Source organism: Accipiter gentilis, chromosome 6 (assembly GCF_929443795.1).
Source record: "Accipiter gentilis chromosome 6, bAccGen1.1, whole genome shotgun sequence".
Classification (NCBI taxonomy): Eukaryota; Metazoa; Chordata; class Aves; order Accipitriformes; family Accipitridae; genus Astur; species Astur gentilis.
Genome location: NC_064885.1, coordinates 37345171 through 37371536, shown reverse-complemented (window position 1 = coordinate 37371536; position 26366 = coordinate 37345171). Strand labels below are relative to the sequence as shown.

At 38.5% G+C, this 26366-nt stretch overlaps 1 protein-coding gene across 2 annotated transcripts in view; it reads left to right on the top strand.

Moving 5' to 3' along the window:
* The window catches only part of NAALADL2 (N-acetylated alpha-linked acidic dipeptidase like 2), a 499849-nt gene that overhangs the window by 251956 nt on the left and 221527 nt on the right, over positions 1-26366 (top strand). For both annotated transcript variants that reach the window (XM_049803241.1, XM_049803240.1), the window contains one exon: positions 6889-7159. In XM_049803241.1, coding sequence (XP_049659198.1) covers positions 6889-7159 — 271 coding nt within the window. The remainder of the gene's footprint in view (positions 1-6888; positions 7160-26366) is intronic.

Genomic DNA, 26366 nt, shown 5'->3' with positions numbered 1-26366 from the left:
ATTAATACTATTTTAAAGTACTGTTATGTTGTTTCTGATTCTAGAATAGGCAAGGCGTGGGTGTTTGTTTCACCATGGGTGTTTGTTTCCACAACAGAAGGTTGCATAACTGGAAGAATTGTTGTTTATTAAACAAATAGATCTTAAAGAGCCCTTATGAGTTTAGAATGGCATGTTATTGCTGAAAAGTAAGGTGAATACTCTCTAAGAAGTCGCAGCTATTCAGAGCTATAGGTTTCTTTCAAAACTCTTCTAAGCTTAAAAATACTCTTATAGAGTAGTTGAGGGATTTTGTGTGTACTTGCCCTGTTTTTACCCTCTTCTAGGCAATCATTTCATAGACCCTTGGTGGAACTCATATCAGCATTCTAATGTTCTGAAGCATTTGGAAGATTTGGATGCTGGCTAGATGCCAGCATAACTGACATCCAAATCTCTTAGAAAGCTTTAGAAAGCTCACCTATGGCCAATTTATGACTTTGCAATGTTTAGTGTAGAGGAACAATGAGTTGCTTGTTTTCCAATAAACTGTGGAATCACAGAGTGAGAGAATCAGTCATTTTTCAATGCCTTCCACCATCTGCCTTGAATGCAAGTTTGGCTTCTATCCTGATGTTGGCATGTGAGATTTGAACTATCCCCATTAGTTTTATTTAAAAAAATATGAAAGGCGTTTGACTGTCTGATGCAGTGGGTAGTAGGAATATGCTTGGTAGCCCTGGGGGGGGGGGGGGGGGGGGGGTACAAAATAGCTAAGCTTGGAAGCCAGCATGGGCCGAGATCTGAGGGTGTTCTTCAATCCCATGACAAAGAACTTCTCAGGAAAATGAGAGGTTTGGCCTGAAGCTGTTGTGCATGTAATTATACTATGAGAGGAGAGGGTACATATGGTCAGCTACCCTGTGAAAGTCTAATACCCGGGTGGACCTAAACATAGTACAAAAATGCTATGAAGTTTTGTTTAAAAGTATTTTTGTGCCTGCTCATGGTATAATTTTCTAAATAGATGGCTGGAGGTTCTTTTTATCGAAAATACCCAAAAGCCATAGAGCACATAAGGTTTAAAAAAAAAAATAAATAAAAATTCAAAAGCATTTTTCTGCTAGAGAACTGTGCAACCACATCTAGAGCCAGTGTTCTGTTACCTGATGTTACATATTTTTTATGGTTTCATGAATTACATTTTTTCTGTGCCTGTGAAAAGTAAAAGCTGTCATAAATCATACTCCTATATGCTTTATGATAATAGCACAATATCTATATTGTAGGCGCTATGTAGCATTCGTAGAGATACGCAGGTGCAGATCTGTAAATGCTACCTTTGATAGTAAAAGCAATATGTTGTTAGCCAAGAATGAACGGGGCTTTAGCTTTCCCATCATTAGGACAGACCATGCATTTGTCACTGTGTTCTGATGAGCCATGTAGAAATTATTGGATCGGGCAGAACTGGATGACAGCGTTGGGTTGGCGAAAAGCCCTGCCTCCCAGGAGAGGTCCATCTCCAATGGAGAGGCTGCTGGGGGTGATGGGACTGGCTGGCCAAACCCAGGCAAACAGAAGCAGCAGCATCATGACATATAGCGGCTGACCCATATCTAGTGTCCAAATGTTATGTTTAACCAGAGCTTTCCATTGCTTTCATGCTGTTAGGCCAGTATCATTTTGTTTGTTTATGATTTAGGAAGCGTATCTGAATAGACTTACCTGTTCGTTTTGGTCATTGCTATGGTCGTCCAGGGACAAGAATGAACACAGTACCACTTCTTGTGAGCCGTGACTGCCACAAAATTAATGAGTAACAGTGCTAAAAATAAGCCCAGAACATCCGGAATGTATAGAGAGTGATGGCAGATGGGACAAAGGCCGTGTCACGGATCTGCTCTCTGGAGCAGTTGCTGGAGGCCTTGCAACGTAACCTGAAGAGCCTCAAGTGCCTCTGGATCCTGTCCTGCACTAAACTGCCTGTAGTCAGCTGTTTGCTGTCAGCAGGAGGATGTTTCTCTTACATACCCCAACCTCCTGATAAATATTTATTCTTTCTTGGACTTGGGGTGGGTTTATTTATTTTGGAATCAGCAGATTTGTGACAGTGAATTCAGACCATGGGAAATCCAATTGGGCAGGTTGGAGACAAGCCAGTTGAGCACCCTAACTAACAGGAACATGGAATGAAAATTTAAGCAGGTGTGGCTTGGGCACGTGGTGTTTCCTGAACACATTTAGTTTCCTGTGTGTACAAACTATATGTGATGGATACAAATGAATACTCTGTCTGCGACTGCGAAAAATACTTGCTCATATGCTGAGCAGTTGGTCTGTGCAAGTGCTGTGCACTCACCCGGCACTGCTGAAACTGTCACATCTCGGCTCTTAATGGACTGAAATGAGTTCTGAAATCCTGAACATATGTAAACATTTTTAAAACTCAGCCTGGACAAAGTTTGTGGGCAGGAAAAAAGGCATATGCATGGAAGTCTATAAATATAATAACCCCATATGACATGTCTCTTGCATTCTTTTTTGATTTGTCTGCTACCAGCTACTGTTGGAAACAGTGTATTAGGCAAGATAACACTTTGATCTGATGTAACTTTACAGAAAACGTTGTCTGGTGAATTCATTGTGATTCCCAAAATTTGAAAACAACTACTCGGCTGAAAAATCAGCCCATAAAAATTCCAAAATTGTATTTGTTCTTAGTTCTTACCTATAATTCCAGTAATTGCTTTATCAGCAATTGCGGCGAACTGCAAGAAAACAAAGAGTAAAAATTTACAGTCAAAATTGGGGAATAAGGAAATGAGGTAAACTTGTAACCGCAGAACTGGAATTCAGATTTTTGGTTTTTAAAGGCCATGAAGTGTAGGCAATTTCCCTTTCTCATTGCAGTACAGACATTTAAAGAAAAAGGCCCCCCAACGCCCACACTTGAAGTTCTTCGTATTTGAGGGAAAATTTTGTCCCTGTAGATTTTTAAGATCAAATCTGTAGAATCCTACTGCAGATCTTGATTTGTTTGGAGGGGGGTTGTAGCAATTTAATAGGATTGTCTGACAAGGAATTGTGTCACACAGTTGAATTATTCCATCTTTTGATTGTTAGTCACCTATTGTAATTTTTCAGTGTCTTTTGAGTGGTGTTCCGCAGTGTCCCACTGTATCACCAGCAATGAGCACCTGGCTTATTTGCAATACCTTGTTGTCTTCCTTAGCAAGCTGTCTCAAAAAAAGTGCTGTTACAGCAGATGACTTTCCATTAAAGTACTGCAGCTCCATGTTCCCTACGGTTACAAATTTGAAAATGAAATTTCTGTATTTTGTGCGTGTGTGCGCATGTGTTCATTTATCTTTTATAATCGTCTGTTAAAAGACTCGTCTTTTAAAGCTACAGAAGCTGCAGAAAGCCTGGCTTTATCACGGATGTATCTTTGTCTTATTTCAAATTATTTCCCTAGCTTTAGAACTTTGAATCTTCAACAGTCATGGTCTGCTGCTCTTCGCTGGCCAGGGCATTCAGCTGCTCAGGCAGTAAAATACAACTTCTTGTTTACAGAGGAAATCTAAGAAAGTGTCTTCATAAACATTTTTGTGATCTTGTCATCATATCAAAGTGGGAAAACTTTACCTTATTCAAGTGAAGTAGGGTATGCTTTCTGAGTTTAAAGTGCAATTTCATCTGTTTTTAAGTTCAGGAACCCAGCATATTTGAGATGGAGTAGAACGCTCATCAAACAAGTGTGTCCTGTTCAGATGTACGTTAGTTCAATATCTGATCTATATTAGAAAGTAAAGGCAAGTAACTTGTGGAAATCTCTTTGAGAGCATCTGATAAAGGCACAGGATTATTCAGACTGTTATTGTTGTATTTATTAACATTGATTCTAACTTGAGACCAAATCTTAAGTCTGTGGTGGCTCCACTTCAGTAAATAACGCAGATTTAAAGCAACTGAGATGTACCCGTTAACTTTGTCGTTATTCCCATTGACTGAACCTGAACAAGTAGCTGAATAAAGTATCTTTTTAATGTAAGGGAATCAAAAATTTGGCTGACGTTATTAAAGGCAGTATTATAAATCAAAATTGGCAATCGCATTGCTATTGATTCCTACTGAGTATGCAGCTGGCTGCAGAAGTGAGAAACACAGTCATCCCGAGGGCCTGTTTCTTTCCGCTGCTTAAATCTTACTACTATGAACCTCAGTGCCCTGGAAGTTTTAAGCAGCAAGTTAATTGACAATTTGTAGATAAGGACTATGAAGTGCACGTGAAGCATCGGGATTTTTCTAGGACGAACTGCCAAACTTTACCCTTTTCTGAATTTGGTCGGGTTTAGGAAATACTATTTTTACATGTTATACTTGTTATCCAACTAGTATGTAATAAAAATGAGTTAAATTACCTCTGACTTTAAATGCATGCAGTCAGCAGAATTATATCAAAGACAAGTGCAAGTGTGTGATTGTAAGAAATCTGAAAGGAAAAAAAAAAATCTTGCTGATGATGTTCATAAGATTTATCACAGCAGTCTAATATGTGCTGATTTATTGTAATGTAATGTGTGCTCATAATTTGCAATTTGATTTTAACATGCTATAAAGACATTATGGAGTAAATAGCGAGTGTGCTCATTTCTTTAACTTAATCAGATATGTTGTCACAAAAGTTTTGAAGACATGCTTATTTAATTATGAAGCGGAAAGTAACTTTGCTTCTATTACTAAGGGAGAGATTTGCTTATTGTATCTTCTTCTTGTAATGCTCAATTCCTTTATTGAAACGGAATACTTCTTGTTGTAATGTGCCATAACCTTACTGGCCCGAGATAAGTTTCTTCAGTTATTTATTCTATTAATGTTTCTATCACCTGAGGGAAATGCAGGTATTCTGTTAATGATTGTGTTAATCAAACAACTTTCTGTATTTCTGCAGTGCCCAAGTTTATGTCATTACATTAGCGGGCACAGGAGATGAAATTGGAAACTTGTAATATACTACAGATTGGATTAGCTCATCTCTTTTGTGTAGACTGCTTGAAGACTTATTTTAGATAATTTAAAAAGATTAAATCTGCAAGACAGTTATTCCTTCTGACAGGACCTCTGAAGTCTTCAATGTAAGTCCAGTGTTCTTGTAAAGATTTTGAACTTTGTACGCGAATAACCTTGCTGTTGCAATGCAGCCTGGGATACAACGTATTTCTTTAAACGGAGAATTTTCGTATAGTTTTTAAATCGTTTGGATGTTGGAATAATTATTTCATCCATATAGTATGACAGGCATTAGACTTTTGAATGTAGTGTACCGTTTTTTGAGCCATTTCTAGGCTATAATAGGTGTTATAACTTCACTTTTTGCCTTCTTAAGGTTTTGATGTTATCTAGGCAGGAAATGTTCTTTTTTTAAAGGTCTGTTGAACCACAAGATAGTTTTGTTGGGGTGGAAAAGGGAGCCTTTGTACTTGCTTTCTGTCATAAGGTTTCCTTGGCGGAGTTCTCCCTGGGGTTAGTGCAGACCCCCATGGCAGCAGTGCTGGTACCTTCAGCCGGGAGCATCCCGCCTGCAGCGTCGCAGCTGCGTTCCGGATAGCGTGGGGGTGCCTGTAAAGCACTTGGTGGGATTCTCGAATACCTATCATTTGCAATAATGGTTTTAAAAGGGCTATGCATTATTCAGCCATTGCTTTTGATGTGTGCAAGACAGCCAGGGTGGTTTTTAAGGTTCTATTAAGGACCCTAAAGCATCTAAATGAAATTGGCCTTTTTGTGAAGAGAATGTTGTGAACAAGAGTTTCAGGCAGTGTCAGTATCTCTGTGCTTGGAAATCAATACCTCTGTGATCCTTAGTCTTGTTCCTCAGTCCTGAGAGCTTGACAGACAAAAAAGAAAGAAAGAAAAAAATAAAATAATAATAAAAAAAAAATAAAATCCCCAAACCCAAAAGCAAATCCTCACAAAATTCAGCAAATATTCCATGAACTTTTTTGTACTGCATTTGGATAGTGCTTTCTATTTGAATAACAGTGCTTTTTATTTCCGCCCTGCTTCGCTTACATTAAGCACTTGCCTGCGTAAGGTGAGAAAGCCTTTAGTTGTCCCTACAGTATGTTTGTCCTCAAAAGTTATCTTTAAAATACTTTCTATACCTCGTATTATTTGGCATTTGCTGGGGTGAAGGGTAATCGTTCAGTACCGTCACCATTTTCATCCTAGGGCCATCTGGTAGCAGGTGTTAAACAGTGGTACAAGCCCAGTGATACAAGCCCAGACCAACCCATCTGAAGTCTCAGTTGGCCCATCTAGTAGATACTGCCAAAATAATTTCTAGGCTCCTGTCGTATGCTTGCCAAGCTGGCTCAGGTAGTCCTTCAGTGCATCAGGGCAGGTAGGAAATTGAGGAAAACTTTCTGACAGCTAGCACAATATTTGGTGGAACGGTTCCATTCTGTTTGGTAAATTTGCTTTCCTTGATGAATTTAAGCCAAACATATAATTACAACTAATTTTCAGCATTATGCCCTCCCTGATGTCCCAGAACTGTTGCTTTAGATTGTGTTCTTCATATTCAGTGGTTGGTTAAATTGATGCTATATCAGAAACTTGATCAGCACCAGAGAGATGAATTTTTGAAACAATTACTGTGATAATTTCTGTAGGATTCTTCATTCTTTGTTTAAATTGGATATGTTTCCTATGAGTTTTTTTTTCTTATTTGTATTTCCCAAAAGCAGTTGCTTTTGTCTCATAATTGGTAAGAAGTTATTTGCAAATTTTTTTTTTGCATGTTTGATGACATTATGAATAAAAGTATGGACTGATGCATACTAAGGTACAAGTGTCCTTGTGGGAAATAAACTAAACCTGTGTTTACTTGTGTATTTTTTCCAGAGATTTGTTACAGTTCCCTAGAGAAGATGATGTAGACATTGCAATGAAAATTCTGGTTCAGTGGAGTTCCCAAGGCCTTGAAGATGTCCAGCTGGTAAATTACTCTGTTTTGCTTGACCTACCAGGCTCTTCTTCAAACACAGTAACTCTGAAAAACAGCGGTGAATGCTTTTATCCTAGTGGACAACAATGTGACAGAGAGACCAAAATGCTTCATAGTCAAGACCTCCTGTACTCGTATGCAGCTTACTCTGCCAAAGGAACTCTTGAGGTAATATGACCGTTTGGCTCTGTTATTTGTGGTGAAATAGAGTTAGAAAACATCCGCTTTTGTTGAACTTGGCTGGCAAAGTACACATGGTGAAATGCCCAGCCTTAAACATATTTAGGTAAAATACGATGTGGCCAATCTCAATGCTTCATATGATTTATATTTTTTTTTTAAAGTACCTGAGTTTATGAATTGGCATCTTTTGCTTGGGTGCAAAAAATCTGAAAGCTGTGTCTAGAGCTACGTTTTATCCTTGTTGATGCGTAAGTGCTGCTGGTTTGAGGGATGCCCGTAGGAAGGCTAAGATGAGGTTTTCTGCAGTGAGACCGGCAGGAGTGCCGGGTTAATACCTGGATCTCGTGAATTATAGTCGTGGATCTCACATACTTTCTTCTATGGCAACTCAGTTGACACATCTGCTCCGTTTCGTCTTGAAAATCTCGATTTGTAGTTTTATCTCACTGTAGCTTTTGTTAGGAAGTTTTGTCAGTAAAAAGATTCTGCCTATTGGGATTTGTTACTTGCCAAGTGCAATAAGATCTTGGATTATCTTGGTTTATCCTCTTTACTGTCTTCACTGGCTGCCTTCCTATATTTGCTTTCTAAATATATTGGGAGTGCACAAAGGGGTCATCATTTTTGTTCACTCTTTTAGCTTAGATTTCCTATTTCTGAAATATAAAAATTGCAATTTCACTGCTAACTGCTTTACTGTTGTCTTTCTCCTTTGTAAAATATTGTACCTTTTTCCAGTGATGCAGGGTAGGGGCTCGGGTTTTTTGTTTGTTTGTTTGTTTCTTTGTTGTTTAAAAGACATTTGTTTTCATGACTTAGAACACTAATAGACTATATAGGAACAGATTGTGAATGGCTTTGAGTTTGGAGGATATCTCTTCCAAAACACCTTTATACTTTGTGAATATCTTAATATTTATAGCACATCAGTTCCTGAATTTCTAACAGTAAAATGCGACTGTTGTGTATTTTCCTTTTGTTTGTGACATAACGTTTCTTGATAACATGTAATGTGCTGTGGAAATCTTGTAATGAGTCAAAGTGGGGGAAGTTGCATGCTGTTAACTAACCCATTTTAGGGACTATTAATATAATTTTGAATTTTGGACTGTAGGAAATGCGAGGGATGGTAGAAAGTCAGATCCTTAAGTTTCTCATCCTGAAGTCCACAAGCCTCAGCTTCTCTTTCTTAAAAGCACTGAAGCTTTTTAGTCCAAGGGTTTTATTCCAGAGAGGAGAAGGAATGGAGTTCTTGTTCTCCTTTGGGAGAGAGGCTTCTCTCTACCTCCTGTTTTTTATGTACCTTACGTGCCTACTTTCTATATTGAGTCTCACGGTTATTATCTCCATACAACCTCTGTTCTGGGGCTCTATCAAGCCAACAACTTCAAGTTAAAGTTTGTTGTTAAGAAGTGAAATGAAGTAGGCAAGGGTAGGTCCTAACCTGCATGATGTATGCTTTAACTTATCCACGGGCAAGTAAAAAGTACTAATGAATGGGTTTGGCTTCTCACATTTATCACTTAGAAACTCAATATGTAATGTTATTTTCTCATTGTAACTTAATAAGAGTAACTGTAATGAGATAAAAGTACAGTTGTGGCCTTTGAGATTTTACTTCATGAAAATCAATGTGTTGCTAGCAAAATCATCAGATTAAAGGAAATCCAATGTTCTGGGAAAAATCATTGATGTTATTACCAGCAACCCATGTACCACTTTCAGTTATATTTCAGGGCAGTTTTTCTTCTACCAGTTCTGCAGGAATGAGAACTACGCACACAAAGAAAATGACTCTGTGTACAGTTTTACAGTCGGTTCTTTGAGATACCTAGCACCCTCACAAAAGTTCAGATATTTCCTTTTATTTTTCAAAAAGTCCACCCAAAGTGTCCTTAGCTCTAGAGTTTTGCCTAAAAGGGAGATTTCCCTATTTGTGTAGGCTACAGATAAGCTGGTAGTGATCTAACCTTCCTGACTTTCAATTCTACACAGTGATCTCTACTATTTAAACCAATGGAAGTAGAAAAACTCTAGATGAGACATAGCAGGTGGTGGCTGTTGCTGGGTTCAGCCATCAGAGGGTGACTTGATTGCTCGCAGTGGAACTACAAGTCGCATATTTTTAACATCTTGCAGTGGGTTGAGATTGCAAAATCAGGAGGGTTTTCCGGTGAAAAGGTATTTTTGTAACAGCTACTCATAATCTGAATAATATTCTTTCAAATGTGACACATCCTTAGTAGAAAATTTCTATTGTGTGTCACATAATCGAGTTGAATTGCTAATATTGCTTTGATGCTGCTGCTTCATTGTATCTCATTTGTATATTTGGTTTGCTAGAAGTTCAAGCAAATAAAACCATTAAGTTATTGCAGTCTGGCTACCAGCAGAGCTACAGCTCTGCTTTCATGTTGACAACATTATTTGTAGAATAGCAAGACTCATTTTCTTTGACCACCTGTCATGTCCATTCATCATATGGCCATTGTATATGAGCCATCCAATTTGTGCTTTCTGGTGAGAGTCTAAACAGCATTTGTGAGTAAAAATGTGAGCATTTGTGATCTGAAATCTACTTCAAAAACCTACTTAGTGCCATTGTGATGGATGGTGCACTTTACTACTTCTCTGTATTTCATTGGGCCCTGAAAAGGTGACACTGTTTACCCATCACGGTGACAGGCAGGGCAGCCTACAGTTCTGGAGAGGGCTGTCTAGTCGGTTTTTGAAATAGATATTGCAGCAGTTATGTAAATAATATATCGTAGAGTAGGTCAGTCTAAGGTAAAAATGACATACGTGAAATATATTTTTATTAAAACTTAAATATCATCCACCTTTTATAGAGTTTAAACCTTTTGTCTGCTTGATGAAAACAGGAAAGCTGCTCTGGCCAAAAGACTACATATATAAAGGGAAATTACATTGCATCAAATCTATGTGTTAAAGCAAAATGCATTGTCAAAGAGTATCTAGCCGGTCTCTGAGCGAGTGTAGTGTGGTGAATCTGAATGTGCTGCTCCCTGCCTTCGCGGTGCACTGCGATCTGAGAGCTGTGGCCGCGTGTGCTGTCACCGGTGGAGGGCTGAGCTGGGGAACCATCGGTGGGAGCCGAGGAGAGGTGTGCGTGAACCCCCCCGAGATCCGGCGTCCTCCTTTCGGTACCCCATCGGTAAGTAGTGTCAGCGTAGGTGCGTCTCGTAGCCCATCTGTTAACACGCACCGCAGTCACCCCCCAGGGCAGTGAAGCGTAAGTAAGGGTACGTCTGGGCTGGAAGCGCAGCAGAAGGCTGGTACTCTGGTCATCTGGGCAATTGGTTTAAAGCAGGCCCACTGAGTACAGCAAACTTCAGGGAGAAACAAGTGTTCGGTTTTGGTGTCGCAGTGTTCGTCTGCTCTGCTCCCTGTTCCTTTAGCAACAGTAAACAGAAAATTTTAGCAGATGTTGTTGGGACAACGTTCAAGGATAGACTAATTAAAGCAAAATGAAGATTGTATTTGCTTTGTATTCCCTGTTTTTCTGAAATTTTGTTTGTGTGTCCTGAAGTCTCCGTCACCTTCCTTTCACCTTACATTTATTTACTCTTTGCTTTATGGAAGCGTTACGGAACTTTGGGCAGTCCTAACTCTGCCTTAATACTTTGAACAGAGATACTTGGTGTCCTCTCGTTATATGGCATTGTCTCATGCTACACTACACTCCTCTGCCTCTTCAGGAATAACTGGCTGCTGAATGCACCAAATTCCTTTGCTGGTCCTCTGTCCTTTCTTTTTTTTCATCATGGACGCTCTCAGCAAGTACTGTCATGTTCTTGAAATGGGAATGCATATGCAGGCAGGGGTTTGGTGGTTTTATGGACAGAAGTGAGTCGTGCCCATCTTCAGCACAGTGGTCCCACCACCCGACTGTGTCTCCTTTGTGCTTTGACCCCTCTGTCCCTCTTCCCTGACCGCCTGGACTCCTCTGCTACGTCACCTCACTTCCCTGCCATCGTCCACATTCCCTGACTGGTTCTACCCATTTCTCTGTTCAAAGTGTGTACCGATTTTTAGGCATTTATACTCCCAACTCAGCCAGTGATATCTTTGATTAGTTTTGGAGGGGCTGCAGGGAGCAGACAAGTGAGAATGCCGACTGTTTGCTTCTATCTACAATATGCAGAAGAGATTCTCTACATCTGTTGATAGCATATCAGCCTGCTCCGGTTCATTTGTTTTGGTGACATTTTCTCAGCTAAATGAGAACCCACCGCAGAGATTAATGCAACCTGAAGCAGTACGAGAAGTACAAACCCATCTGTTAAGCTCACTCAGTGATCTTCCCACCATTTTTCAATCTTGGCAAGATGGGAATAAGGGAAGCAGGACTCGGATTGCTGTCAGATCCTCTTTCACGAGGAAGGGGGGCTTGCTCACTTCTGATCACATACCTCATTTTCTTAGGGCCGTGCTGAGATGTCTCCTCTCCCCATCCATCCCCTTCTTTCCCAGGTCCTTCACTCTGCAGGAGGACGGGAGTCTTCCTCTCCTCTACTGCCTGTTCCTCTAAGCTTTCCCCCTCGTTGCATGTTCCCCGCTTGCGTGCCCTACACTCCCCTCCCCTCTCTGCTAGGTCTTTACAGTACTGCAGCGCTGTTTCCTTGCGCTTCTTGCAGCTCTCTCTGTTTCCAGCTCTGCACCAAAAGGTTCCGAGTTCCTCTGGAGGGACAATGCGTCAGGAAGTCCTTGACCCGACAGCTTGCTTTCATTTGATTCGGTTTCATTGTGCTGGAAATGTGATTAGTACATCCTTATTATCTTTTATCTTCCCTCTAGCTAATCAGTGGTAATTTCCTTAACAATATTTCTGAATTAAGATTGGTGTCAGCGGGTTGGTTTTAGAAAATTTTAAAATCTTCCCAGGTTATTTTTATCCCCAGGCAAAATTTCCAAATGAGCCTTCCGCAGCATACTCGCTCGCACATCTTGAATTCCAAAGGCAGAGAGTGCATATAATTTAGATTAAATAATCACAGCATCTCACCCTAAGTCTTTCAGTCATTTTTGATGGCACATTGGTGCAAAATATCAAGCTAGAGGGAATCTTGATACATGTGCGCATTTAATTCTTTTAGGCACGCCAATTTAGTTCATTATTATCTTTATTAACATTTTCTAAAATTTCTTCTCTGAGGAGACCCGTACTAGCTAAAATGAATCCCTAGCAACTGAAATTGGTTTGCAGATGGTTAGGGCTATAGGTTGAATAACACATACACACGAATGAGAAGAATCATGTGGGTTTTGTAACATGTAGATGTTTTAGAAGAGCTTTATTTATCTTTTATTTATAGAAGAGTTTCTCAGAAACCTCTTCCACGAATAATCATAATTTAGACCACTACTCTGCATACCAAGCAGGCACAGCAAATTTTCAAGACAATCTCACTAAGAATATGGATTTTAGAATAGACTTGACCTTTAAACAGAAAACAGCATTCAACATTAACTACAGCATAGCTGGCACTCCGTTATAATTACATATAGAAAGCTGTGAAATGCAATGTGAAGGTTATATAATTTAAAATTGCAGTCAAGGACTACAAAAACGATCATTGAAGAGATGTCCTGCAGAACATCCTGTCAGTTTTCTGGCGTATATCACATAACCATTCATAAATAAAATTGTACAGTTCCCTAAAAATAATAGTAGTTCATCATGCACAAAAGCCCAGTTAATATTGCTGCAAGATTTTTGTATCATTGAAGGGTAGAGTTTCAAAGATGGGAATGGCTACTGCTGCCAGACCTTCGCTGTTTTATAATTCTGAGTCAATACTGTACTAATGTTTTACTAATAAAATATTAGTAATGACATTTTAGTAATAATATCATTAATAGTAAATGGGAGTTTTTAAAGGCAAAAAAGTGAGAGGTGAGGCATCTTGATATCTACAGATATAACAGATCACTGAGCACTTCCATGCCATTGCACATAATCAGCCAAAGGCATTTTGCAGTATGGCCTCTGTACAGTATTTGAGAGGGAGCAATATTGAACCATAAACATTATTTATATTCCAATTGCATGCTAAAAACTAAAGGGTGCAAACACTGAGGCCTTGGGAAACGGATTTGGTGCTTTATTCAGGTTTTAGTGCAAGTAAGATTTCTGCTGAAATCAATGGGAATTACATAATTTTTAACCAGAGTTGAATTTTGGCTGTTAGTAGTCCCTCTGAGAGGATACAAGTGGAAGTAACTTCTGCAAGTGCATGGATCTCTGAGAAATATTTTTCTCTTTAATTATTTTATTGTATCATTTAGACCTGTGAAGTTGCAATCACCTACGCGGTTCAGTAGATGTCTGGGTTGATACCTCCCCAGTTAGTGTTCTTTCATGCCCGCTTTTTGTTAAGGGTGTTTGGTGCAAACCTGAATACAAAGGTACTCCAAGACAAGTGGAAATCTTTCTGCCGAATCACAGGGCATCACGTTTTGCTTAGGTAGTGCTATCTTAACGGCTGCCTGTAATTTCTTTTACATCTTCTTAGTAAATATGAACCTGCCAACAACATACCTGTGTTGAGTTTCAGTTTGCAAAGGGAATATCTTCCTCAGAGGAGGAATTCCAAGTAAAAAGCTGCTTCTGCTGTGAGGTGTTTGGTTTGAGGTTTAGGAATCTTTTTCTTTTAAATTACTCCAGTATTTCAAAGGTTTAAAAATTCCTTGAAGGGATCTTGCTTACGCTAAAAACAAAAGCAAAAATTTCCTCCAACAGAGAGACTATAAAGCAAATATTATCAGCTTTTAAAAAATTGATAGGATGAGAAAAATGACATAAGAAGCAACTACAGCTGATATAATGAGAACAATAACAAAACAGTTTTGTATTTATATAATACTCAATTCTTGTCCCTAAAGCTACTTTGTAACTTCTTTGTTTAAAAAAAATGTAGTTGCATGCGTAAGCAATAAAGAACTGGATGCTACTCAGCTTTGTGGTAGTTATGAGTGACTGTAAAATGCAATATTGATTAAACTATTGCTTGTTCTCATTTTTTTCAGTTTGTTTTTGAGGAAGAGAAGCAAGTCCTAAAACCTTTTAAGGAACATTAGCAATACAAAACCATCTGTAGTTGGAGGCAGATTACATCTTACCATGCCTTATACATCCTGTACCTGGGAGCATGGTCATAAGATTTTGACACTGGTAGTCCCAGGCATCAGTCAGTCATCCATAAGAATATGGGTTAGAGTCACTGTAATAAAAAAAAAAAAAATAAAAAAAAAAAAAAAGCAAAACCACTTTTCTGACATACTGCACTTGATTATTTTTGAAAATAGAGAAAGAGTCTAAATAATGGTGGTGTCTCTTGTGACTTAGAGCTGGCAGCTGAAAAGAATCAGGAGCGACTGTTTTAATCTCCAATGCAGTGTGATAAATCTTATCGCTTGAAGCCTTAGCAATGTATTTTATCTTAGGAGTTATCTGTATCTACCAGGATAACTTTTACAGTCAATATTGGACAACATTTTGTCAAAACCTTAATAATTGATTCTTTTTCTATGTATAATAATATCTGCTCACTGAATGCTTTTCTACAGGACTCTTTTTTTTTCTCATTGGTAAGGTCTTTTTAATATTTTCAAATGAAAGTAGCATTGAGAATCCAGAACAAGTCTGAAGATTTCCTATCTGTGTTAGGATGTGGTAATATGAAGTTCAAATATAATCTAAGATGACCGCTTTGAAAGAGTGGAAATAAGTTCTTAAAAAAAACCCCAAACATATATGACAGGGTTTTAATTTAATCTAAACTAGTTGAGGATAAAGCTGCCATTGTATGAATAAATTGGTGAGGACAGATTTTTAGTGGCTTGTCTGACTTTTGTTGAAGAATTTTCCTATAAAAGAGCCCAGGCTGTACCTCTCTAGAGACTGCTTTGAGGAATGCTAGAAAGCTGGATACAGAGCCTTAATAGTAAGAAAGACCAAAAAGTGGAGAAGGCCTGTCTCGGAGAAAACCCTTTGAAGCAAATGTCTTGAAAGCCTTTCAGAGCACGATGAAAAAACGTGCAGCTGTGTTACAGCTGGTTGAAAGAATAGTTAAGAACTGAATTCTCGAAAATGTAAAAAAGAATAATAAACAAAAAAGACCCGGTTATTAACCATAGGCAATTCAAAGTTTGGTATCCAAGTGCAGTTGGCAGAAGTGCATTGGGTGTGTATGTGAACTGTCACAATGCCAGAGCCTGTTCACTGGCTGGACTAAAATGTCCTGAGAAAAAAAACTTTCATTCAGAATTTCACTTTTAAGCTGGTTGGAAATACAGCACTTCTGACTGTGCCCACCAGTTACAATCCCAGGAGAGAGGTATCCGCTTATAAATAATAAAAATACCAGTGCAAACTAAACAAAGCTGAAAATACATTGGTCTTCCCTTTTTCTGGAATTAGGCATTCCCATTTTTTTCTGTCTGATATACAGTCTCTTCCACTAAACAGAAATAAATCTCATGTCTGACACCTCACGTAATGAATATTATTTACTGTATTTATCTCATTCATTAAAAGGGCCTTAATGTGAATTAATCACGAGATATATCGGTTCTATTCTTATAATTATTTCTCATGTTCCTGTGCTCTGCAGTTCAAAGAGAAGGTTACTAATCAATCACCAGCTCGTGGCTGGCCCAAGAGTAGGTGTGTGTGAGAAGGAAGATGCTTTAAGGAATTCATCTTCCTTCCACTGAATTATGTTACCATATAGAGTTAGTCTTGTCTCCTGTAAGATTCACTGCTTCACGCTGATGTCTTCGAGGGGCAGACAGAGGTGAATAAGGATAGAAGAGGTCTGGCAACGGCTTCAACTACTGGAGAGCAAAGCTGCTTAAATATGCAAGAAAGCTTCTGCTGCGTTGTCATCCAGGAGAGATGTTCTTCTACCGCAGGTCAAGGCTTGCCAGCACAGTCTTTACTTGGGGAGCATTTAGAGGATGAAGTAGTATGAAAAGCTGGACATTATATTGCTAGCAAAAGAATCACTGTGGTGGTGTTCTAACCAAAATTTTTATTCTGAAAAAAATTTTCACGTCTTTGTCCATGTTATTCTTTTACCTATAAAATTCCTACATCTTCAAGCTAGAAGAAAATACTACGATCGTGTAGTGACACAAACTAACAATCTAGGATTAGAAACTATATCAGTATGGACAGTGTTAGGCTCAGGATCTGATGGGTCAGACTGATTCTTTCAGTTCAGATCTTACCCTGATGATCTTATTGCTGTTATTTTAATGACTGTAGAGTTGCTTTGCCTGAAATAAACTTTCGTAATTTTTCAATTTCCTCTGCAGACAATGAAGATAAATTGTTCACAACGTGTAGTGTTTGCAAAGCGGGTACCAAAAATGTAAAGAAAACTGAAGAAATACGGAGGGAACTTCTTCAGTAGACGATACAACTAGTGAATATTTTAAGGGATGACGGTTATGCGTTCTTTGTCTGAATTTTTTTTTTTTTTTTTTTTTCCCTGAAATTCAGAAAAGGGACCACTTGATGTTGGAAGATGGAGCGTCAAGGAAATTTGTGGTTGAATCAGTATTTCTGAGAGTGCGTACTGAGCTCCCTGTTTCTAGTTTCTTTTTGTTGATTGTTCAACATCCTGGGCAGGAGGGATCGTAACAGGGGGACAGAAAGAATTGAGTGCAGATTTCTATAGTAACTGATAGTTCTGTAATAATGTCCCTAACTGCGTTTATTGAAAACTGTACCATAAAGTACTGTTGCTACAATAATACTGAGCACTTCTCTACTGCTGTAAAGGAGGCTGACCTGGGTTCCAGGCTGTGTGGAAGATGAGGGGACCTCCGTTCAGATCCAGCTCCAGAGCTCCAGCCGGGCTGCAGTGATGGTGAAGCTTTTGTATTACCAGTGAAATCAGTTGTATTATGTCAGAGGTCAGATTACTCCTTCCTCCCCATCAAGTTGTCCAGATTCTGGTATCCCTTCAGACTTCCCCACACATTTAAATAATGTCAACATTTTCCCATTTTTACTTTTGAGATACGGTTTAATGGGATGCTACTGTACAAGGTGAACAATTCACTGGGACCTTTCCTAAAAAGAAGCGGTTCCTGTCCTTTGCATGGGATTTCCTCTCTTTCTCCAGGATCTTCCATTCCATTTGTGTGTGAAATTTGGCACAATTCAGGAAATCCTTCACCCTAACCTTTGGAAAGTCTTAGGATGAAGGCGAGCTACCGATTATGCTGCAGCAATCATACCTGGCAGGGCCCTATCCTGAACTTCCATTCAATCCTTGCTCTTAGTCATAAAAACAAAACATTTTGGAAGTGAAGGTTAGCTATTTCTGAAAGAAAAGATAAATGGTGCTGCCATATAGAAGCCTTTAGATGACTGAGCAGTGCAGAATACAGTATCACAACTAATGACCAAATGGCAATTCCAAAAACTTGAGTGCGTTTTTAAAAACAAAATTGGAAAGACTGTAACAACAAAGAACTGAGTTTTCTTCCTGGTACAATTTTACCTGAACCACATGCTACGTGTCTTTTGTAAAGTAAGCCTTCTTTCCATAACGTTAGGTGATTGAGAAATGGAAATATCTACTTGTTTAACCACATAGAGCTATGCTGTTCTCACATACAGCCTTCTTTTTTATTTGTCTTGGTCAATCATTTGTGCCACTTGAATTCATTATTGCTCAAGTATATTCCCTGTTTTCATTGGTGTCCTGTTCTTTCATCTGAATGCGTTTGTAGTTTTAGAATGTATTTTTCCCCGGTCCTTTTTCTAAAGAGGTAATTTAGAGACCTATACATCTGTGTAATAACTTAAACCAACAGAATTCACATCAGATAGGAAAGATGTAATGTTCTTTTTCACAACTGTATGTTTGCTTCTCCAGGTTTGATAAAATGCTGCTTTACCACTCAGATTGTGTTTAAAGCACTATGTGGTTGGGCATCTCTCTGATTATGTTCAAGTGCATGATGTTTGGCCAAGCAAGGGCTATAAGTACTCTGTGAAAGAGCATTTATTATACTGTGTAAAATAGAGTTCTCACTGACATTTCTGAAAGTTCAAGTGTTCTCTTGATGCAGTGGATGACCTCCTCTTGTACATACCCGTGATTATCTGCACCTTTAAAGTAGATGTCTATTTTATCTTTCTTTATCTATATACTTGCAGTAACAACAACTTACGTTTTATGTGTTTGCATAGCAAACATGCATAGAAATACAGCCAGCCTGTGTATTTCAGTACACTATGCATGCACTAGTATGAGAGTTGACTGGGAAACAGGCTTCTCATCCTACGGAAATTGCAGTTTTTCAAAATGCGTTCAGAATTGCGGCAAAAATTGGAAACCTGAAAATTGTAAGGCTATTTTCTAGATGTCTCTGTTTTAACACAGCCAGACTAACTCTAAAAATGAAACAATTGAACAAAGTTGAAATGCTACTCTCTAGGATATTAAGATATCAAATGTATTATAGTTATAAAATGAAATATTTAAATTTTACTTCGATTCAAAAGCACTTCCATGTAACGTTTCACTGCAGCTGACACACATCCTGCCTTTGATAGGCATTCACAGGACATTGTCCTTATGACCTGTTATTTCAGCTAGGAGATTACTTTCCCTCTCTGGACGTGTAGGTGCAAACTCATCTTTCACTGTTTTTCACGTTGACCCTAGGTAGAGGTGGAGGGGACTGTGCCCGGGGCCGTTTGGTAGCCTCTCCTGCCCGGTTGAGATGGACCCTTCCCTACAACAGCTGGCAGTTTCTGCTGCAGCCTGCAGAACCTATTTGTATATAAAGCGCTTCTAGGCACCTTCTGTAAGGTGCAGGCATCTTCTCTAAAGTCTCAATGGTTGTAGCTACTATAGGAGGGAATGCCTGGGTTTTATTCGATCTATGATAAAAAGGCCATTGAAGGAGGTCAGTCTGCAGCCTCTGGACGTTTTGCTTTCATTCTTTGTATTGGAGAGTAGCCAATAAAACCTCTGCCTCGCTGCAGTCCGGCCTTAAGAATTTGTTGAGTTGTGACATAATGGGACTGGGTTCTGACATAAAGTCATTTTACTGAAAATTTTGAAGCCAGGTTTAAATCACACCATTATAATTTGCTATGTACATACGTAGCTTATGATTCCTTTTTTAAGATGTCGCATCACAGCTGAACTATTCCGTTTCGTTTAGTTTATCCTTAGTCTGTGTAATTTGTAAATGTATATTTGCATGAATAATTACCCCTGAATAAGCTAAACCAAGTAGGCTGGCAAATACAGATTACTGGTTTTTCGTAGGAAAGTATGATCAACGTGACTATCCTTAGGGACTACTGCTACTAACTATCTTTGCAGTTAACTCTTATAAAGAAGGGGATATAAATAATACTAAACATGTATAAGAAAGAATCAAAATTTAAAATTTTGTTCCTAGCGAAGTGACAAATAATCAACACTGCTTAATGAAAGTTTGAAATAATAAACTTTCTGAAAGGGTTTTAGGTGTCAAATGATATTGTGTCCTTCAATGTTTTATAACCGAAGCAACATTCTTAGAGTTTTTAAAATAAATAAGTATCAATTTAATATGGCTGAAAGTAAGAATGTTATATTTCAGAATACTTGAAAAGCTATATTTGCATTTAAATCTAATTTGAAAGATGAAAAAAATGAATTTGTTGTTTGGATATCTCGCTGGATATCGTGAATTAAGAAGTTATATTCAAGTAATAGTTTTGCCTTCTGCTAAAGGGAAACACAAAGAATGTGATTTGGGACAGAGGGCGGGGGGAAGCATGAATTAAAAGAAGGAAAAATAATGTTCAAAATAGATATGGAGGGAGGACTCAACAGGATGAGCAATATCAACAGAGAACTGAGCTGTGTCAGCTGAGATTTATCTGGGGCTCTGTAACCATAAAACACAGAAGAGGTTCTTTTCTGTAGGCTATAAAAAGGCTTTGGTCTTAATTCAGCCTCCCTGGGAGTTGGTAGGAAAAAAAAAAAAAACTGCTATAAGCTGTAAAAAGCAAACAAGTTAAACTTCAGTGTCTTTTTAAAAATGGTACTGGAACAGCAAAAGCAACCTGTAGGAGAAGCTTCAGTAGAGCCCTGCCTGGAACGGAGCTGTGTTAGCTGGACAGATAGGATGAGGAAGAAGAGAGAGTGTGTAAAATGTGCCTGTGACTGAATTCGGCCTGCAAGGCCAAATTCTGTCAACTGAGGTTAAGGCACATCTTTTTTTCTTCCTGTTTTGGTACAAATTACAGTTTTAGCTGCCGTTGTAACGCAGTGTGCAATTTTATGTAATGAAAACTAGACACAAAGAATCCTTTCTGACTGTAAGCTGACACTGTGAGTCATACTGAATTACTCTGGTATTTTATTGTATGAGTAGGAATATTGAAGTAAAAAAAGAAAACCTCTGTAGAGTAAGGTGCTAACAACCACGAAGAAAAAAATGTCATGAATCTGTTTGAAGAGGAGTGCTTGTAGGTAAAACCCACTAGTTATTTAATGACCAGCTAGTTATTTAATGCCCCCCCCCCACACGTATCTTGTTATGTGGAGCAATATTGAAGTACTGTGATTTAAAGCTGCCCGGACGTCGTTGGTTAGGTGCAGGTCTCTAGGTATTGTAACGGAGTAAATTCATCTTCAGTTAATCCAGCTATGTAATGATGTGCTTTTTTGGGCTCAGACAGCGTGTTCAAATTCAAATTGCACAAATCATCTCTTTTTGGCTTGCCTCACTCAGTTGCTTGGAAATACATTAGGTTAGTATTTTTCAAGGCATAAGGTTATTTTTCACATTCCAGTTGTCTAATAAGACCTAAAAAGAAGCTCAAGGATAGGGAATCCTGTGCTACTGGAAATAGAGTCTGGGTAAGTAGTGTCCAAATTTGACCAAGAAGGTAGGGGAATTTACTTTTGAATACGTAGTTTAGTCATTCGCAGGATATCGCAGATGCATTTCTGTGTAATTACCCTAAAATTATCTACAAGATTTCCCAGACAGTTTGGGAATGGTCAAGTGTCACAGGACACACAAAACACTGCAAGTAGTATTTGCTGCCGGAAGACGCATGCTTGGATTTTGAGGCCTTGTACCAATTTTTCATAAAGTAAATAGAGAGTGGGAAGCTCACCAGGGGATTTCAAAGATAGTGTTATTTTGAAATTGTTGTAAACACTGGAGAGTGGTGTTTGCATGAAGACTGAGTTCCAAAGAAAGGAATTTTTGTTTTGTAGCAAAAGCAGCTCTGTAAGAAATTACTCTTTCCTGTGACACCCCCCACCCAGAGAACTCTCCTCTTAAAAATCTGTCATCTGCCTCAAGTTCTTTCCTGATTTGTTTGTGTCTTCTGTCAGACTTGTCTTTGTTTTACTAAATGTTGAATTATACCTTTGGTCATACCTTCTCAGATGTTTTCCTCTTCTGATACTGCTGAGCCTAGCAACATAAAACAGAAAATAAAACTTAGTGCACCTGCGCTAGGCTTCCGTGAGTCCTAACCGTGAAGGAACAGTCTGACTGATCCTGCTCATACCCAGTGTGATTACTGTCAAAGACATCAATAGTTAGGCACATTACTTTCTTAGTTCAACCTTCAGCACTTCACTTGAGCTAGAGACAGTCACCAGATGCGTGCCACAAAACCCACAGATGTGGAAGGTCCCTCTTTTTGTCTGGAACCAAGTGAAGGACAAAGTTTGAAAGGTAACTTTGAATATTATCATTTCTGTAGAAATACAGTAAGTATATAAAAACGGCTGTGGCTGTTTATTTTCTCTGGCATGCTCAATACGACAATGAAGGGGGCTTGAGTGGTTAGCAACCACAGGGAGACAGCTGTGGTTCCCTGATTATTGGAGGGATGCTTTTGGCTGAAATGGGAGCAGCGGCTCCTGTCTGAAAGCGTAGCAGAGTTTACACCAACAAATGATTTGGCATATTTGGGCACAGCTCCGTTATCTCCCTTTTTCTTTCTTCCTTTTCTCTAATTTAGAGAAGAGCTAGTTTTATGTTTGCAGCTTTCTTCGCGTTAGTTCATGTCCAAGCTGGCTGTAGATCAAAGCTGAGCTTACTTTTATGCTCTGCTGAATGGTGCCTTCAGCCTCAGTTTCAGAGCTGTGCGAATAAATTATAGTGAAATGTTTAATTAAAGGTAGCCTCATGTCCTGATTGCAGACTGCCGTGTTCTCAGATACAATTTGCAAATATATTTTGGAGTTTTTACTTAAGGCAGGGTGATAAGTTGAAGGTTATTTACTTGTGATTGATCATGCATTGGATGTTTGTTACCTTTATTTTGTGAACAACCTGAAAATAGTAGCTGAATGTTGAAGGATAAATAAAGGGCATGGACTTGAATGGAAGAAGGGGATGTAGTGAGCCTTGAACGGCCACAGAACTGTGGGTTTGATGCTTCTAGAATTACATATGTGCTTATTGGAGAAATTGTCTTAATCCTGAGGAATAAGCAATTCTAAATATATTCTATACATGGCATTTAAAATTTAGTTTTCTTTGATACTTGGAGTTTCTTTAGGTCATCCATTTCTGACACTCTTTTTTTTTTTTGGGGGGGTGGGTGGGGTGGGTGTCAGAATATGAGCTTGACTTTGCTACTGAATATCAGTCATTTTCACAGCTGCGGCTTCTATGGCCCTGACCTCCCAAATAGAAGCAGAAGCTGTTCATTAATATGGATCAACAGACTGGTATTTGATAAAATACATTCATAATTTGAGGTTACTGAACTATGGCACTAACAACAGGTAATATTGAGAAGATTTTTCACCACAGCCATTCTGCGTGCTACTTCTGGTTTTGTTTTCTGCATAAGTTTACACCTTTCAGATAAGATTCCTTTGAGATTGTGCAGTACTGACCTTAATATATTTTCTTAAGAAATAATAGAAAAATTATGTGTTTAGGTGTGGTGCTTTTCTACCCTGGGATTCCCAGCCTTGATAGGTAGAGCAGATGCATTTAAGAGCTGCCTTCTTATCTGCACTGACTCCATCTGCATTTTGGTGCTTGTGAGGAACATCTCTTCCTGGGTGTACTGGCTTTGAGGTTGTTTGGGGTTTTTTTGGTTTGTTGGGGTTTTTTTGCTGTGGGTTTTTCCCTTCATCTTTTTCCTGTCTTGAGTGCCCCTGGCAAAACAGCAACAATCTGTTTCTTAGCCAGTGTATTGGATGCAGATGTATAATGCTGTTATTAAATTCCTTTCCTCATTCAAGTGGACTGAATGATAACAATGAGACATGACAAACATATTTCCATTATTATTTTTGACCTATTTAATCTATCTTTTTTTTTTTTTTAATTGCATCAGCATTTCCAAAGAAAGCAAAGTTTTAAAATAGTATCCGGCATCTTCAAGACCGCAGCTGCCACCTGCTTCATGAAGTTATTCATACTTTTCCTTTCCAAGACTTGTCTTAATCTTTTTTGTCCATGACTGGATGAAGTATGCTGTTTTATTCTCTTTCATTTTGGAGATAAGTAGAAGAAATTGGGAAAAGATCATTGACTGTCTTGATTGTGGCATTTTCAGAGCGCTTGCCTTTAATGTTTTGGGTAGATTTTATCATAGTTTTTAAGACAGAATATTCACAACTCATTGAGCGTCATCTAGGGACTTAGAAACTAATAATAAGTCTAACATAAAATAATTACTTTTTCTAAAAATGATTGGTTTATTACCTACCCCTACTTCATTTCATGCATGGGGGAATACTACTGAACTCCATATTGCACATTGCAATTTGTTCCTAAATAGTCATATCTTTCAAACAGCATAGCATGAAACAATTCGAAGAGTAAGTACCCAATTCAAGTGGATAAAACAACTCATTCTTTAGCAGTTTCCCAGTTTTAGGGTAAGAGGATTTACCCTTGCATATCTAAACCAAGTACACAAGTGCTCTTTTTCGGCACCTGATAAAAGGATGAGTTCTCTTTTGTTTTTGAACAGAATTATCCTGCCAAAGGAAAGCGGTTTATCGAATATGGGTAGTTGGGGGTGGGGTATTTTGCTTTTTTGAAATCTGAAATGTGTAAAACAAGGATTATGTCATGTTGTAAGCATTTCGAAAAAAGAGAGAATAGAAAATTTAATCTTTATTCATTTTTTGAGATGTTAGGAATGTTGTGAGTAAAACAGGACTTCATGGAACATAAATGGACTGTTAATTTCTCGGCGGATTACTGAGAGGGTAGCACTCTTTGGATTCTATAGGGTTCTTTAACATTATTTTAAAGGTTTATTTTTTCAATATTTTATTTTATGCTAGAAGTGAAGGGTCCAATTAGTTGAGCCCCAGTGTATTAAATAAAAACAAAACTGACTATGAGCTGGTGTTGCTGTACTGTATTTGATGAGATGTTTTTATTAAGTAGCACAGAATATTTTGCTTTTTGTTACAAATTTCACTAAAGTATAGAAGGGTAGATGAAAGGAAGGAGTAGGAATAATTTTTTAAACTATTGTTACAATTTAGTGTTTACCTATTAGTTTCTGGACTGTACTGCCAAAATGTTATGACTTTGTTCTACGCTCCTCCAGCGAGTTGGTGACTTCATTTGGGAGGGGAGGAGCCATGTGCAGTTTTGCTCAAGAGAGGATTTTATTCCATTTTTCCGTTGCTTTAACTGAAGTTAGATCTGAGATTAGCGGTGCAAGCCTCCAGCTGCTAGGCTGTATGTGATGTTACCAGGATGTGATAACTTACTTTGGTAGGCATGTGCAATATTTTTATCCTTGGTTCCCCCAAAGGTAACATTATTTGTGATGAGAAGAGAACCACTTTGAAGTTACAGTGAAATGTAAGTGTGCGAGTTCCCCTAAAGTTGGACAGTAACAAGAGGCAAAGGTCATACTTATTTTCAGGCAAGTGCAAAAGACAGACTTCTAATACATTGAGCTTTGACATATCCTTCATGTGGAAGATGTTAATGAAAGCACATGTAACTCTTTGTTATATTATACCCAGCTGCTTTTTCATTACGTAATGACTTCTTACATGTACTCTCAATGTATGAATGTGTTTAATAGCTTTGGCATTGGGGCTTACTTTTAACATATGGAGCAAAGAACATGGCTTGCAGAGTCTTTAGGGCAGCAGGGAGTCAAGTTCTGGTTCTCACATAATTAAAAAATGAGCCCTGCTTTTGTAGGGCCTTTTATTCAGCTTGCTCTTGTTGAGCTCTCATGTTGCCTGGGAAAGACGGGTGAGCAGCTCTCGAAGATACAGTTTGCATCCATAAATTAACTAAGAACATCCAAGGGCAATTGCTAAGTGCATTAATAATTGTGCAAACATGTAGTTTTGTCATGTACAGAGTGGCGGATAGCACCTTGGAGGAGCAGCTAGCAAAAATGCTGTGAAGAGAGGAAGCGCGTGAGTGTAGATGGGCAGGGATCTCATTTTCACACAGGCATACTGTGGAAGCAAATGGTTTGATACTTCATTACGTTATGTCTTTGCGTATTGATTTTGCCTCAGGAAAATTCAGTGTAGTTTCTCTCATACGAATGATGAAAGCTCCGATTTTTCAGTTTGCTTGAGGGTAAGTGGGAAAGGCATTGGATCCAGAGGAAATCAGCCTACATACAACCTCTCAAGCTGTAAGACTTTTGAGACCCTGATAATTATTGCACTAAAGTGTATCTATTGACACATCTGTGGGCACAAATTAAAAAGAAGCTGATATCTACCTAATGAGGTAAAATTTGTGTCAGCTTCAAGGAAGTACACTGCTTAATACCCTTTCTTTATTTGGGGTGAACTCTTCATAACCATACGCATCAGATTAGATAAAATAGCTTCCACTAGTGTAAAAACTTCTTCCCTTGATTTTATCTTACTTTTCAAATACAATGATCACACAGGAAAAAACTTTTACTGGATTTCAGCGTGTAGTCACCACTTGAGTTTTCTTATGAAATAGTTTTCAAGTTCTTTAGATATTAAAACCCCCACATATTTCAGAAGAAACTGTATGAAGTGCAAGATTTTCCGTTCCTACATTTCAGTATTTGGTGTTAAATCTGATGTTCGCCTGTTACAGAAATGTTTTATAACTTTGGCTGACCTTTCTACATACTCGGTTTATATACAACTGATGACATGTTACAGACTTAGCATCCTGTTAA